General features: G+C 40.1%; 1 protein-coding gene across 4 annotated transcripts; it reads left to right on the top strand.

The window, feature by feature from the left end:
* The first annotated feature begins 1,438 nt into the window (after nt 1-1,438).
* On the top strand, nt 1,439-14,556 carry TBPL1 (TATA-box binding protein like 1). Of its 4 annotated transcripts, none has more exons than XM_048490302.1 (7): nt 1,439-1,539; nt 6,396-6,581; nt 11,232-11,314; nt 11,410-11,473; nt 12,043-12,146; nt 12,240-12,334; nt 13,178-14,556. In XM_048490302.1, the coding sequence occupies exons 2-7, from the start codon at nt 6,447-6,449 to the stop codon at nt 13,255-13,257; spliced, it is 561 nt and encodes a 186-aa protein (XP_048346259.1). In that variant the 5' UTR covers nt 1,439-1,539; nt 6,396-6,446; the 3' UTR covers nt 13,258-14,556. The 4 variants fall into 4 exon arrangements, with proteins under 4 accessions (XP_048346259.1, XP_048346250.1, XP_048346277.1 ...); XM_048490293.1 differs by having other exon boundaries at nt 1,464-1,631; XM_048490320.1 differs by lacking the exon at nt 1,439-1,539 and adding an exon at nt 1,698-1,716.
* The last annotated feature ends 656 nt before the right edge of the window (nt 14,557-15,212 follow it).

The following is a 15,212-nucleotide window of genomic DNA, read 5'->3' as shown; positions in this document are numbered from 1 at the left end:
AGCCTAAACAATACACCCCCTGCAGGCCAAAAACCGAAAAACACTAAAAATGTTTTTAAAACCCACAAACGGTTGGGCGGAGCTTCGGACATGAATGGGGGGGTTTGAACCCGAGAAACCCACCACCCTTACCTACATCCTTGGACATGACATAGAAAGATACTTGTAGCAGAGGCATTTGCAAATGTGTTGTAAAAGTGGGGAGAGAGTGGGGGAAGACCATCCAGGATAATGAGGCAGTTGCCTAGATCCATACTTTGGAACCATGTTTTTATGCTGTTGAAGTACCACATTAATGGATTGTATTTGTGTTGTACTCTGTGGACATAAAGATTATATGTGATTTTGTGGTGAGTTTGGGGTGACCAAAGGTTAAAATCCTAAGTATCCATGGAGATCTGTGTTTTGGAACTAGGTTTATGTGCAATTGCAATGTCATCAAGCAATGGATGTTTGATTTTTGTAGTGCTGCCTATAGACTAAGACATGATTATAGATCATGTTTAAAGTCAACATCAGTTTCTCACAAACAAAATCATCCCAGTCTAATCTTATCTTTTTTTGACAGAATGACAAGCTTTGTAGACAAAGGGAATGAAGTGAACGTAGCATTATTTGACTTCAGTAAGGCCTTTGACAAGGTGCTCCATGATATTCTTGCAAGCAAGCTGATAAAATGTGGGCTAGACAATGCTACTGTTAGATGGATTTGTAATTGGTTGACTGATCGAACCTAAAGGGTGCTCACCAATGGCTAATGTTCATCCTGGAGAAAAGTGACTAGTGGGGTGTCACAGGGTTTTTTCCTGGGCCCAGTGCTATTCAGTTTTTTTTATTAGTGACCCTCAAGCTGAAGTACAATGTGCCTAGCGAGAATATCTGGTTGTTGCTCTAGGCGGCAGCAAAGAGTGTGCATTCTGGGCTGTATCAGTAGGAGTATAGAAATATAGTTATACTGTTACATGAAGTACTATTTACACACCTGTCAACATGTTCAGGTCCTGAGGTCATCTGGAGAAGCCTTACTAAGAGAAGGCACACCAGGGTGTACACTATTGTTAACAGGTAATGTGGAAAGTGCCTTAGCTTTTTAAAGATTCATGCACCCTAATTTCACGGAAACATTTTATAATGCATCATTTTCAAACAGCACGGCTTGCAATTCGGCATGCACCCAATTCCGGGCGTTGGAAGTGCCTAGTCTCGATACCTAGCCTGACAGTTCGCAATGATCTTTATGCGACTGTTCCCTACACGGCGGAGAATCCACCAGCTCATTTAGTTTACTCTGCCACGGGATTCCAACGCCTGAAATACGTAGATCTAATTCCATCCAGCTCCTTCATGGCCACGTCCCCTCCACTGTACGTTCAAACCTCCAACGTGCAAAACAGCATTCTAGCACACTTGCCCTCAAGACGGAAGTACAGTGTGACTAGCGAGAATATCCGGTTGACGCTCTAGGAGGCAGCAAAGGGTGTGCGATTGGTGATGTTTTATTGTGTCGCGGAGATCCGGGCGGCCTGGGGACCCGGAACAGTAAGCGGAGGCGGCGGCGGCGGCGACGGCGACGGTGGCGGGTTGCAGCGGCAGGGTCGCGCGGGGTGGGGGCGTGAGCCCGCTGGAACCCGGTGAGGAGGAGAGAACCCCGGCCGAGTCAGCCGTTGGGTCGCGCGGTCATAACGGTCTTGGCGTTCGCAACCGTTCTTCGCTGGGGTGAGGGGTGGGTTTGGGCGAGGAGAGGGGGCCCCGGGTGGATACTCTTTATCCAAACATCCTGTTTCCGGAAAGGAGCTAAATCCGTCGGCGTGGGAGCGAAAGGCTGGTTTGTGCCTGATCACCCCGTTCTCGAAATAGTGCTTCTCAGTTTAGGCACAGAAAGAGACTTGCTCGTCTGTCTTTCCTCCACTCCCCCTTTCTCCTTCTTTCACGGGTTTGCTTACACGCGAAGAGTGTAAATGCGAGGCTATGTTCCTGGATAAAAGAATGGGAGGGACGGAGGTAGATAGATAGATAGACGGACAGGTAGTCTACATTCTTTCCCAATAACCCCAGATGTCCGTTTCCTGGCAACCACAGTGACTTAAACTGCATGCAGTTTGGGAATAACGGTCTGCTCTTTCATTACCATCCATTTTTAAAAGACACATTTGCAGTTGTGAAAATAGGTAGGAGGGCAGGACAAGCTGATCCCGTTTTGGTTCCTGTTGACTTATTGAAATTTTTTTTGTCAATTACAAGCTACTCCTGTCTAATTGCATTGTGTAATAGATCAGTTAATCGATGTGTTTTCAGTGGATGTCAAGCAGTAATTTTTAAAGGAAATTTGCATTTGGGGGGTTATTGAATTTTGTCATCTCTTCTGAAATGATCCTCTGGATGAAAGAAGAAGAGAAGAGTTTGGATTTAAACTACCACCCTCTTTATCTAGTTTAAGGAGACTCAAAGGGGCTTACAAACACCTTTTCCCTTCCTCTCTCCACAAAAGGCTGCATGATTTGAAAACTTAAAAGTATATCACTTGGCTATAGGAAATATTACCGAGCTTCATGGTTTGAGCTAAAAAAAATCAGGGAAAATTCTGCATGATTGTACTAGTCTTGGTCTTTTTTCATTTAATATATTACAATTTCACATTTAAGACAGCTTTTATGGAAAGAGGTTACACAGATGATTACTTACCTATTCATCAGTTGCGACAGTGGAATGAAATTCAGTTCTTTGTGAACCAGGACTGAGTATCACTGTTGTATATATCATCTGATTCCATTTCTAAGGCAGAACAGGTGTAGGCTTAGGCAAAACTTCTCCAACTTTTGTCAACTTCATCATGCCATGGAACTGTGGTTGCCTCTGCATCTACCTATAATTACATCTTGCAGTGTACTTTACCCTTAAAGCCATGTCTGTGGTCTTCCAGGTCCATAACGTGTGTGACATACTCATATTAGATTAAAATTCTGAGCCCCATCCAAAGGAAATCCACTGTGGGAGTAGTAGGATGGTGGATTTACCCTCCCCAGGGCATTTACCCCAATAGAAGGGTGAATTTGCCAGCGTCCGGATGTTGCTGCCTTCCCCAGGCGCTGGGATATGGTGTTGACTGCAGCACCAGCATTTCCACACCCATGCCACCTCCGTCAGTGTAGCAAGGGTGCATGGCCAGAGAGGAGCAATCGTTAGTCAGCTCCCTTCCAGCCACTGGGCTCATTACACCAGTTGCCTGGGCTATACACAAAACCCTTTTGAGTGGTGTAATTGTGTTAAGCTCAATGGGGACTCCTTGGCTATGGGGAGGCTTACACACATTCAAGGCCTCCCCACACCTCCAGGAAATCTCTTTGGAAGAGGCAGGGTGCCGTGTCTGGGCACCCGACTCATGGATGGGGCTGCCTGTGTTCCTTAGCTCCTCTTTGCTAGAATTTAAAGTGCTGACTGCAAAAAAGTTTCTTTGTAGGAAGAGAAAGAAAGGAATGCAAAGAAGAAAGAGGAAATGGTTGTTTGAGTGTGAACAAGGGAGGAACCAAAGAGGGACTACTGTTAAAGACAGAGCAAGCTAGAGTGAGCAGGAAGTCTGGTGGCTGACCTCATACTTTCAGATTCTGATGCCATATCTAGTTGATTACTTCCCCATACCCTAATTATGTAGTTTTATTAAATATTAATTCTACAGTAAAACACCATATGGTACAGGGCCTGTTTTTCTGTACTGCCATGCAGATAATTCCTCAAAATTACTAACCCAGAAATGTTTTTTATTGCCTGCCCACCTCTTCTACTCATCCGTGACATGTTGGTGGCCAGAAAATACGTTTTCAAAAATCCTCCCAATGTACAAGGTTATTTTTCTAGTTGCCTTAAATAACTTTCACTCATTGCAGCCTGCTTTGAATTTTTTGGTAGTGATATTCAAAGTGAAAATAGTGAGTAGTTTCAGAAATAATTATCAAGAACTATTACTGTGTGCACATTGCAAGTCATGTGAATCAGAAAACATTGTTCTAACATTTTAAAAACTCAGGTATTGGATGCCACATTTTAAATGAACTTCCACTAACATAGGACAATGGAAGCATTGTTCTTCTGATATGCTGAAGTTCATCTGTCATTGGTTTATCAGAAGAAGTTGAGAATCAAGTTGTTTTCCACTGTTTTTCAAGTTTAATAATCCTGGAAATTTTGGAAAACCCTGAAAAAAGCCGAATCCCTATACCAGCTTTTGGGGGGAAGTCAAAACATTTTGGGTCTATTAACCCAACCCCACAAAATTCCATCTTCTTGCGAATTGCATGTGGGCTTAGAGGCGGTAGGTAGGGCAGAGGTGAAGGCTGGGCTCTAAGAGAGCCCAGCCTTCAGCTCTGTGCCATCTGATGGCCCCAAGACCCAGCCAGCAGAAAAGTCAAAAGGGCCAAAGCAGCCTGAATAATACTGGAAAAATTGGCTTTTTTCTGGATCTGTTTTCAGCTCCCTTAAATCTCCACCTTTTGGGGTGTTTTCTTCAGTTTGACTTTGTGGAATGCACACCCTAGTTGAAATTTTTTTCTTGTACATTTCCCACAAAATACTTTTAATCACGTTCTCCCAAAGGAAAATAAGTATAAAAAGTTTTTTGCTTTGTTTCTAGTTGTCAGACTGGGTTGCAAGCTGTAATTTGTGAGCTTTTGGGGGAGCCTTTTAAAGAATGAGAGGAATATTTTGCATTTCTCTGAGTTTCCATTTTTGAACTGATAACAGAAACAGTGCTAATTCTTTCACTCATGTATAGATTCAGCCATAAAGATGTAGTGACCTATCATTTATGCATACTACTGCATGTTGCCAGAATTCCTAGTGCTTAGACAAGTTATTTCTTGCTGGGGAACAGTTATTTGAAATTGAACCTTAGAAGATTATGGTGGTGAAGGAAAATGGTCAATATTTCAAAATGACACTGCATTCTCCTATAGGGTATGTAAATGGAAGTAATTTAAGCAATCCTTGCTAGCTATTACTAAGCTGCCATAATACAGTAATAGGAGCTGGTTAACAAATAATTGTATTCTAGATAATCATGCTTCTTTCTTTGGTCTGTCCCTTCCCGGGAAATCTGCAGGGACCAACTCTCACTCCACTGGGAATATCACAGATTATGCAGTTGAGTTTTCTGCATTTGGGGAAATTTGCACCTGCAGTGCAAAGGCTGACCCCCTGGGAACACCTGGTGGAACAGTTTCCCTTCAGCTACAGAATTATACTGTCCAGTATACAGACAAGCAGACCCAGGAGCCCTTTTTTCAGAGCTGATTTCCAGCAATTGGATGTAAGCTGAGAAGGAAGGAGATACCTGAAGGGGATATCAGAAGTGCCAGTGATCAGAAGCCTGGTAACAGCCAGAGGTTTCAAGGTGGTCAGTTGAAGAGGCAGAAGAAGGGAACCCATGGCCCCAAAGACATAGGGGCATAGTGGCTCATGGGGAGGAGCTTTCCCTCTGGGTGCTATTGGTTAATAAAACATTCTGAATAATCAGAGATGAGATGGTAGTTATAAATGTATTACCCACAAGTATGCTGAGGAACATTAATTTCCAGAGGAACATGATGCCATCCTTGTCAATGTGCTGCTATTTCTCCTGTCTGTACTGCTGTTTTGGAGCATCACACCATCAGCTGCGAACATAATTTAGCTAGTACCAAAAGTACTGGAATAGGTTTGTGACCTAGAGGAACAGGAATACATGATCAGTTTACTGCTTTATTTATTAAAATATTTAGGTCCTGTCTTTCCTTGTGGCTTTTCTGATAGCAGTTCTCTGGGGTTTGTGAAGCTTACCATTCATAAATCTGTATGCTTTATATTAATCAGAAACAGACTCACGAAGAACTTTCTCAAGATGGTGTTTTTCTGTTTCTTGGTAACGTTCCGAGAGCTCTTTAGATCAGAAACAAGCCACAGCGGTGTACTTCACCCTGACTGCCATTGATCAAGTTTCTTTGCTTCAGGCATAGTTTTTTCAGGAGTTAGTTCTTGTCTACAGGCTTCCTCAGAGACACAGAATATGACAAATGTTGATCTATGCTTAATTAAACATGGAAAATACCATGCAGTATGTAGTTGGTCATTTGCACAATTTGTTCCTAAGAAGACATTCAGAGGGAATGAAATTCAGAAGATAACTGTGTGTGTACAACGGAAACCCAATCTTATTAGTTTTATTATGCCACACTACCTTGGACCAAAAATGTGCTTATATTAAAATACTTTTAACAAAGTTTGTATTTGGATTTTAAAGATGTGTGATATTTTCATCAACATTTTATATATTCTGTGCACGTGGTATATTCATTGTTTTGATTGAGGCACACAGACTGGTTTTCCAGGTAGTTCTTTGATCTGTATTTTTTTTCTTTCTTTTCTAGGATGTGATCTTCATGGTGTTGTGGTGGAAAGCTGAGTTTTAAATTACCCCAATGGATGCAGAGAGTGATGTTGCATTGGACATTTTAATCACAAATGTAGTATGTGTCTTCCGAACAAGATGTCATTTAAACTTGCGAAAGATTGCTTTGGAAGGAGCAAATGTAATATACAAGCGTGATGTTGGGGTAAGTGATTAATTTCACCATTGGGAGTTAACAAGCCATTGTGCTTATTGGGCATAGTCTGTGTCACTTCATTTCTATGCATAACAGTATTGTGCTATGAATTATAAGCAGGGCTTCTGTCAGCATAAGAAGAGCCCTGTTGGATCAGATCAATTGGTTCATCTGGTCCAGTATCCTGTCTTACAGTGACACCTATTTCCTCTGGAAGTTCAACAACAGGCCATTGAGGCTGAAGCTTTCTGCTGGTGTTACCTCCTTTCACCAGTATTCAGGTGTTTACTGTCTTTGAACAGGGCGATTCCCTTTAGTCACCATGGCTATGTGATGACCCTTCTACATGCCATCGAAAGTGATGCCCACTCTTTTTTTCTTTCGAAATAAAATGATATAATAAGTGCCACCTAGTATTTGTTTCTTTAATTCTTCCCCATATGGTAGCTGCCACTAGGAATATACATTTTTTAAAAAAACCCTTTATCTCCTGGTAGTGTATACAAACTTATAGGACAAAGTGGATGGCCTACATGGTTCTAAGGAAAATAGGGTGGGATTCTGCTGTTTCTTCAAAGTAAGATTTTATTTATAACCAATAGATAACTTCAAGGTTTCAAGCAAAATATTTACAAAATAAAATCAAACTGAGGCAACAAATATTTTGAGGACTTCAATCAACATAAATTCACTCTGACATTTTCTGACAGCTTTTCTCTGACTTTCTGTTTTATTTTGTCTTAGTTTATTGAGGCTCTCTGAGTACTCTCTGACTTTCTGACTAACTCTCACAAAGCTTTGACATTCCATGATTTCTCACTAGCATTTGCTTGCACAAAGCTTGGGCATACTTTGACTTGCTCCCATAGAGCTTTTACTCATTCAGTCATTTCATTCAAAATGCTCACACAGAGCTTTAACTCTCTCTGATTAGAGTTTTGACACTTCCAGTGCTTTCACTCTGAAATCCTGTCACCTTCTGCTAGTTCAGCATAGCCTTCCCCCATGCACAGTCTAGAATCAACCAATCATCACCCTCTCACCCCCCCTTCTCTCTCCAACTCAGCTCTCAGTTTAAAGTCACAAGAACACTAAAATCATTACAGACTAGTAGCTACTAATAAGCCTATCCTCCATTAATCTGTCTAATTCTTAAAGCCATCTATGCCTATGGTCATCACTACATTTGTTGACAGCAAGTTCCACATTTTAAGCACTTGTTGTATAAAGAAGTATTCCTTTTGCTGCCACAAATCTGCCGCCCATCAACTTCAGTGGATTTCCTCAAATTCTAGTATTTTAGGGAGAGGGAGAAAAAGTTATCTTTGTCAGCTATCCACCCTGTGTATAATTTTATACACCTTTATCATGTGCCCTCTTCTCTTTTCTAAGCTGAAAAGTCCCAGATTCTTCAGCTTTTCCTTATAGAGAAAGTGCTCAAACCCCCTAATAATCTTAATTGCTGTTTTGTGTATTTTTTCCAGCTCTGTGATGTCCTTTTGAGATATGGGGACCAGAACTGTATACAGTATTCCAAATGATACCACACCATAAATCTAAACAGAAGTACTATAATATTGGCTGTTTTATTTTCAGTCCCTTTTCTAATATTCCCCAACATAGAGTTTGCATTTTTCACTGCTGCAGCAAACTGGTTGACAAGTTCATTCAGCTGTTTACTACAACTTGTCAATCATAGCAAGTTCAGACTCTTATTAGCATACACTTAAACTTGGGAGTTCTTGTTCCAAGGTGCATCACTTTACACGTAGCAACACTGAACTTAATCTGCCACATTGTTGACTGCTTCTTACTATGAGAACTGTCCATTTATTACTGCACTTTGCTTCCTGTCATTAGCCAACTTTTAATCCATAAGAGGACCTGCCCCTTATCCCATCACTGCTAAGTTTACTTAGGAGTCTTTGGGCAAATTTGCTGGATTAAGCAATATCATCATCTGAAACAAAATACAAGCATAGAAGTAATTTGTAATACTGTGAGAGACAGAGAAAGCTTAGTTTCTATTTATTGTGGTCCTGATCTATATAGAAATTTATTTCAGTGTTTATCTCTTGCCTTTTCTTGTGGGTGAAGGCAGTCTTTTGTTTTCTTTGTGAGTTATTACAATAATACATTATATATAATGCTTTGAGGGGAACATGGTACTGACATACACAGCATATTGGTAAAACTGGGAGTCAGTGAAACCCAAAGGCCTTTTTTATATGCACAGCTGATCACAGATTTTTCCAGAGGACAAACCATGTGTTTTGGAAACGTTTTCTGTGAGATCATTCCACATACCTCCTTTGGTTTGGATCCCCCCCCCCCCCCGTTTATTCAGTTGCATTTATTCCACATGCTGCTGCTGTAAACCCATTATTTCTGATGGTAGTGGGATGTCCTCCAAGATACAGAAAAACAACCCTCTCCCCTTTTTTTCTTTTGCACAGATGCTCTAGTGTTGCTGAGTCTTTACATTTTGAAGTAAAAATGTCTCAGCCACAATTTTTACTTTTGAGAACTACGAACCCAAAATGGAAGCCCAAATAACTCCTGGAGCACACACTGTTACCTGAAGAAACACTCAAAGAACCATACACAAAGAACCACATTTTTCAGACATATATGATCTGCAGTAACATGCAATCATTACTTCAGCAATTCCCAATTACATGCATTGATTACCTCTAGCACTCTTTTCAGCAATTACCTCTAGTACTTTTCTAATCCCCACCATCAAAATTGATCTCTGCCCTAACTTTACATCAGTAGCTCCATATGAAATTGACAAAGATGATCCACTTGACTGTGGTAGTTTATATCTCTGCCTGAATGTTAAGAGTACATGTTCTATGTGAAATTGACAAAGCTGATTCAGTTGAGCGTGATGGTTTGTATCTCTAACTCAGTGTTACATCACTAGTTCAGTATGACAAAGATAATTTTTGTTAGCAGCCCTGAGCCCTACGAGGGAGGATGGGGTGTAAATCTAATTAATTAATTAATTAATTAAAATTCCTTTTGAAAAAGGAGGAGTGGGAGGAGAACATGGCTAAAAGGAAGATTGGGCAACTACACCAGTGGAAATAAGGGCCAAATGTTTGTGCAGAATGGAGGCAAAAAAAAATCTACTGGAGCAGGCATCATTACCTGAAGGAACAGAAACATGTAGCCTCCCCCTCCCCTTAAAAAACCACATTTTGGGGGCAGATTAGAGCTGCAGTCACACACAGTTGTTACTGTGGCAGTCCCTTGTCAGTTTCATTTGCTTCTTACTGTGGACAAAGTGTATCTTTGCCTTAGTGGTACATCGCTAATTCAAGATGAAACCAACAACACTGATACAGTGGACCTGGCTTATTTCTATGCCCTAATTTACATTGCTAATGTGATATGACAAAGAGAGAAAAAAATTAAATCCTTTTGAAAATGGAAGACGAGAAAATGGGCGAAGGGGAGGTTGGCAATTATATAGGGCGTGAGTAAGGGCCATGTGTTTGGTGCGGTGGAGAAATAAAGACCATTTCAACATGATTGCATGCTCAAGGGAAGCTGCCTCTGAAATGGAATAGAAAAAATGTATTGTCAAAGACTTTCACGGCCAGAATCACTGAGGTGTTGTGTGGTTTCTGGGGCTGGCATCTTCAGAGGATCCTCTGAATGCAGGCGAAACGTCAGGAGAAAATGCTGCTAGAACATGGCCATAAAGCCCAGAAACTAAACAACATCACAGAATAGAAAAAATATTGTGGTAAAAATGCTCAGGAAAACAACGGAGGAAAAATGAAGGAAAAACATTTCTGGAACCAAATGGAAGAAAAATAATGTAGAATTAGAAGGAAAAAAGTATAGCATTTAGTGGAAAGATACATTATAAACAACTCATGTAGAAAAGGCCAGAGAGAGCCAAATAGTTTTTGTTTTGTTTTTTAACAAGGGGAGAAACATATAGGAGTTTTGACAGGATGTTACACTTACACTGGCTTGGGAATTATTCAAAAACCTATAACGATTGCCACTGTCCTTCACATAATTTAAAATGATTCTGGTCTAAGGTGATTAATCATTTGTCCTCGTAGTTAATTATTTGTGTTACATAGATTACTTAAACAGGATTCATTTTGTGCATAATCAAATATGGCCCATAATATCAGTTAACAAATAATGAGCAGTAGATGAAAAGCCCTACTTAAGGCTCTATGGATCTGTTCCTCCAAAAGGGTGGCTCTGCTGCTGCCAAACCTCCAGAACACCTGTGCTGTGTTGGCAGGATGGGTACTGACAGGACGTTAGGAGGCCACCACGGCTGCTCACCTGTTGGCAGATTCACCCTTCCACTGGGTTAAGTGCCCAAGGGAGGGCATTTCCACTGACGCAGTGTTGTGCTACCTCCACAACTCCCTTTAGCCCCCTTACTCTGGTTTGGACTGTTAATCTTTCAGGTAAGCATTTACTGAAGTTTTGATCGCCTATCTAGAAAGAGTGTGCAGCAAGTTTCATAACATAGCATTAACTTAATCATAACAATAAATTATTGTGATGAGCTCCAATACTATTAAGACTTATCATTAAATGTTTTGCTCTGCTTTTATGTTTGGAACTTTTCAGTCTGAAATCAGCTTTCTTTTTTTTTTTTTTTTTGGATTATTTTAGAAAGTATTAATGAAGCTTAGGAAGCCCAGAATTACAGCAACAATTTGGTCCTCAGGGAAAGTAATTTGCACAGGGGCTACAAGGTACAGTTCATGTTCTTCTTATTACCTATTTCTTCTTGAATTTGAACAGCTCTGTAACTTTCTAACCAGTCGCTCATTTATTTTTTCAACTCTAGCGAAGAAGAAGCTAAATTTGGTGCCAGACGATTAGCTCGTAGTCTGCAAAAACTAGGTTTTCAGGTAATATGTATTCCAGCGGGAAAAAAATTAGTTGGCTTATTGGTTGTCGTGTACCTGCTACATCTGAATTGAGTAAATTTGCTTCTAGCAAACACATTTCCTTCCAGAAAACCACAAAGGAGAATGAAGGGAAAGAAGAGGCTTAAGCAGGCATTATATTCAGTAGCCCTGGTGATTTTTGACTGCCATTTCAACAATTAGAATGAATTACACCTCACTGATTACATCAACTACTGTTAGTACATTTCAGTGATGCTGAAATTATGACATTCTTCCTGAAAAGTCTTTTTTTAAAATCACAGGACAAATTCTAAGTTGAGCATTTCTGGGTCCCGTTATGCATTGGCTACTGCCATAACCTTCTCTCCCATTGAAATCAATGATACTTGCTCAACTTTGCTTGGGCTGTGCCTAACATTTTTGCTATGAAACCTATCATGATTTTAAAAAGTTGGATTTTATTCAGTATTGTAGTAGGTGGCTTTAAACATGATGAGAAAGCAAAAATGTGAGCAGTTGATCTTCAGATTGAAACTCTAACACTTCCTCTTGTTCTTTCCTTATCAAAGGTGATTTTTACAGATTTTAAAGTTGTCAATGTTTTAGCCGTCTGCAGCATGCCCTTTGAAATCAGATTGCCAGAATTCACAAAAAACAACAGGCCTCATGCGAGGTAGAGTAGACTTGAAATCCTTTCTTGCTTTTTGTTTTCCACAACTGTTCTCATAACTGTTTTAGTGAGAGTTGCTTTTTTAAAACTTTTTAGTTATGAACCTGAGCTTCATCCTGCAGTGTGCTACAGAATAAAATCTCTCAGAGCTACATTACAGATTTTTTCAACGGGAAGTATCACAGTTACAGGTATTCATTTACTTGTTCACAAGAAACTTTGTGCGGGAGTCTACATAATTAAATGCTTTCTAGAAGGCATCAGCATATGTGGGGGTCATTTAAAATGGTCACCATTCTGGTATGAATGATGCCATCTGGCTGTGACAGGAACTACAATAGTACATTAAAGTTTAATAGGCCAAAAACTGCAAATGAAAATACAACATACTGTTTTGTGGTCTGTAAATGGGATGAACCAACATACTGGCAAATGGATCCTACAAACTTATACCCAAGTACTCGGATTTCTACTGATTTCCATCTGCTACAGCCAACAAAAGCTTAAATTCTTGGATTGGATTGTGGGGTGCATTTATATTTGCCAGTGATTACCTGGGAATATCTCAGCCACTGCTTTTAAAATGCAGAGTGGGAAGCATTCCTTGGGGGGAAAATATCATTTCAAGAACCGTATGGTCCTGTGTTGTATAGATCTCATTATTAATCCACTACTCCTTGGTTTTCAATTGGTTCTATTGGAGATCAGCTCAGGAAGTGAAAGAGTGAGGTGTGTCCTAGTGGAAATGACATGAATGAATGCTGATATACCCCAGAAGGATTTGCTACTTTAGTTAGTACTGCTTAAAATAATTTCACAATATTGAATTCTCTCTCCCCAGGGAGATTTGTTTCCCCCCCCCCCCCCTCCATTACAAGCCGGTGAAGGCAAACGTTCACTACCTTGGAGAACCCTGAACTGGGTGGATGGGCAGCATAAAAAATTTACAAATAGATAGTCCATTATTTAGAGGGGAATTCTGCTTTCATGTGTAGGTTGACTCTTTCTCATGTTCTGTTTTTATTTACCCTCAGGACCAAATGTAAAGGCTGTTGCCACTGCAGTGGAACAGATCTATCCATTTGTGTTTGAAAGCAGGAAAGAAATTCTATAACTTGCCACTTCGTGTTCAGGCAACCTAACCAAGCACCTTCAATAAGACTGCTGCATTTTGGACTGAAAGCAAAAACAAGAGGGTGGGGGTGGGGAAAGGACAACTGGACCAACACAGCTGAGGAGGTGCAAGCTTTTGGCCACAGTGATAAACTCCAGTCCTTTTTGGATTTTGTTTTGAACAGTGCTGTATTGTAAAAACAAAGTTTACAAGAGATGAAATTGCTGCTTTTTACAAGACATTCTATTTATTTCTGCAGTAATTTCTGTGTGTTCATAAGCAGAATTGTCACGATATGCACTAACTTTGAACATTTCTTTAGTTTGAGCTTGTGTTTTATTTGTGAATAGTCTTTTACATTTTTGTACGCTGACTGTTGGGCACCAAAGAAGCTGTAGACATTACCCTTTTTCACCTGTCAAACATGCACAAATAAAGGTCTTCAAAATCTCTCTTCATACCTGTTCTGTTACATTCCTTCTTCCTTTTCTGTTAACCATTGTATATTGGCAAAGTAGCTTTAGAATTCTGTACGTGTAATCTTTTGTTTATATTTTGTTCCAGTTCTAGTGTGTATGTAAAGTATCGGTAGCAAACTAGACAGAAACTGGCAGATTTAAGTTCCAAGGGCAGAATTTGGCTTGCTGTATTTTTTTTTTCATCTAACTAAATGCAGAATTTGGAGGATTGCCTTCCTGCCTTGCTAAATGAGAATGTACTGTGCGTCATAATGGACTATAGTGAAGAATGTGATTAATGAAGAGAGAAGCTTTCATTCTGAAGCACTTGTGGTTGTAAAATCAGCTCTCCCTGTCTGCATTCCAAATGCGAGTTCTGTTTTTGCTTTTTGGAGCCATGCTATGAACCTACTTCCACTGACTGATCTTGATTTTCAGGAAAGACCGTCTTTTGCATTTGTTCAATCTTAATCTACTTCTAAACAACTGTCCACGTATTTGCCAAATGTTACTATAGTACTGTTATGCAGTTAAAAAATTGCTAACAAGCACGAAAGCTCGGCTTTGACATGTAATCTTGAGACTGAAAAGCCAATATTGAATTACTCAGTACATTTGCATATGGAACAGATGAGAGGTAAATCATAATGAAAATGCTGTTCTTGCCATCTACAATAAATATGTAAAACTGCACTGATGTCTCTTTCACATGTCTAAGCCTCAGGAAGAGTACTGCATGAGTATATAAATACTGTAAGTAACATGCATTCAGGTCTTGGTTTTGCACTTCACATTGAAATCTGTTCAGTTGAGCAAAGTAAATAAAATTTTGGTGAAAGTATGGAATTTTCTAAGGTGCTGTATATTCTTAAAAAATGTTGTGAAGAAAATGCTAAAATTGCATGAATGGAGGAGACTGCTCATATAAACAGAATGACAGTGTTAACCCCAGCTCCCAACATACATTCCTGTAGTAATGTTTGTACACTGTGTTTTTCTTTTCAGGCAATATCCCAGTAGTCCTTGTGTAATTTCAGTCATTTGTTTTTTCATGTTTGTGTCCTACTTTTTGACAAGAGTGACTTAAATTATGTTATAATTTCACTTTCCCCCACCTGAGCCCTGATTATATGGGAACTACTGTAGTCTATCCTTCCTGCCATGTGTTGCCCTGTGAAAGATGACCTGTATCATTCTCCTTTTGGCTCTAAAGTAATTTTTTCTAGCACTTAACATGTTTTCACATGAAGAGTATGCAGAAGATCAATGTATGAAGAGTGAGTACTGGGAGTGAGTACTGTCCATGCTGGGTGGCTGCCTCGCCCTACACCTGTTTTTCTTGCGTGGGCCCAGTGCCTACTTGAGTACAAACTGTATAGAATCTGGCTGCAAGACCAGAAGCTGTTTGAATGTTTCCAGTTGCAGGAGTGGAGCACGTGTGCATGCAGTTTGTATTCACAGAGGCACCATGTCTGCCTGAGGTGTCAGGGAAGGCTG

This window comes from Sphaerodactylus townsendi, linkage group LG01 (assembly GCF_021028975.2).
Source record: "Sphaerodactylus townsendi isolate TG3544 linkage group LG01, MPM_Stown_v2.3, whole genome shotgun sequence".
Taxonomy (NCBI): domain Eukaryota; kingdom Metazoa; phylum Chordata; class Lepidosauria; order Squamata; family Sphaerodactylidae; genus Sphaerodactylus; species Sphaerodactylus townsendi.
Note: the sequence above shows the minus strand (reverse complement) of the source record. Positions and strands in the feature narration are given on the sequence as shown.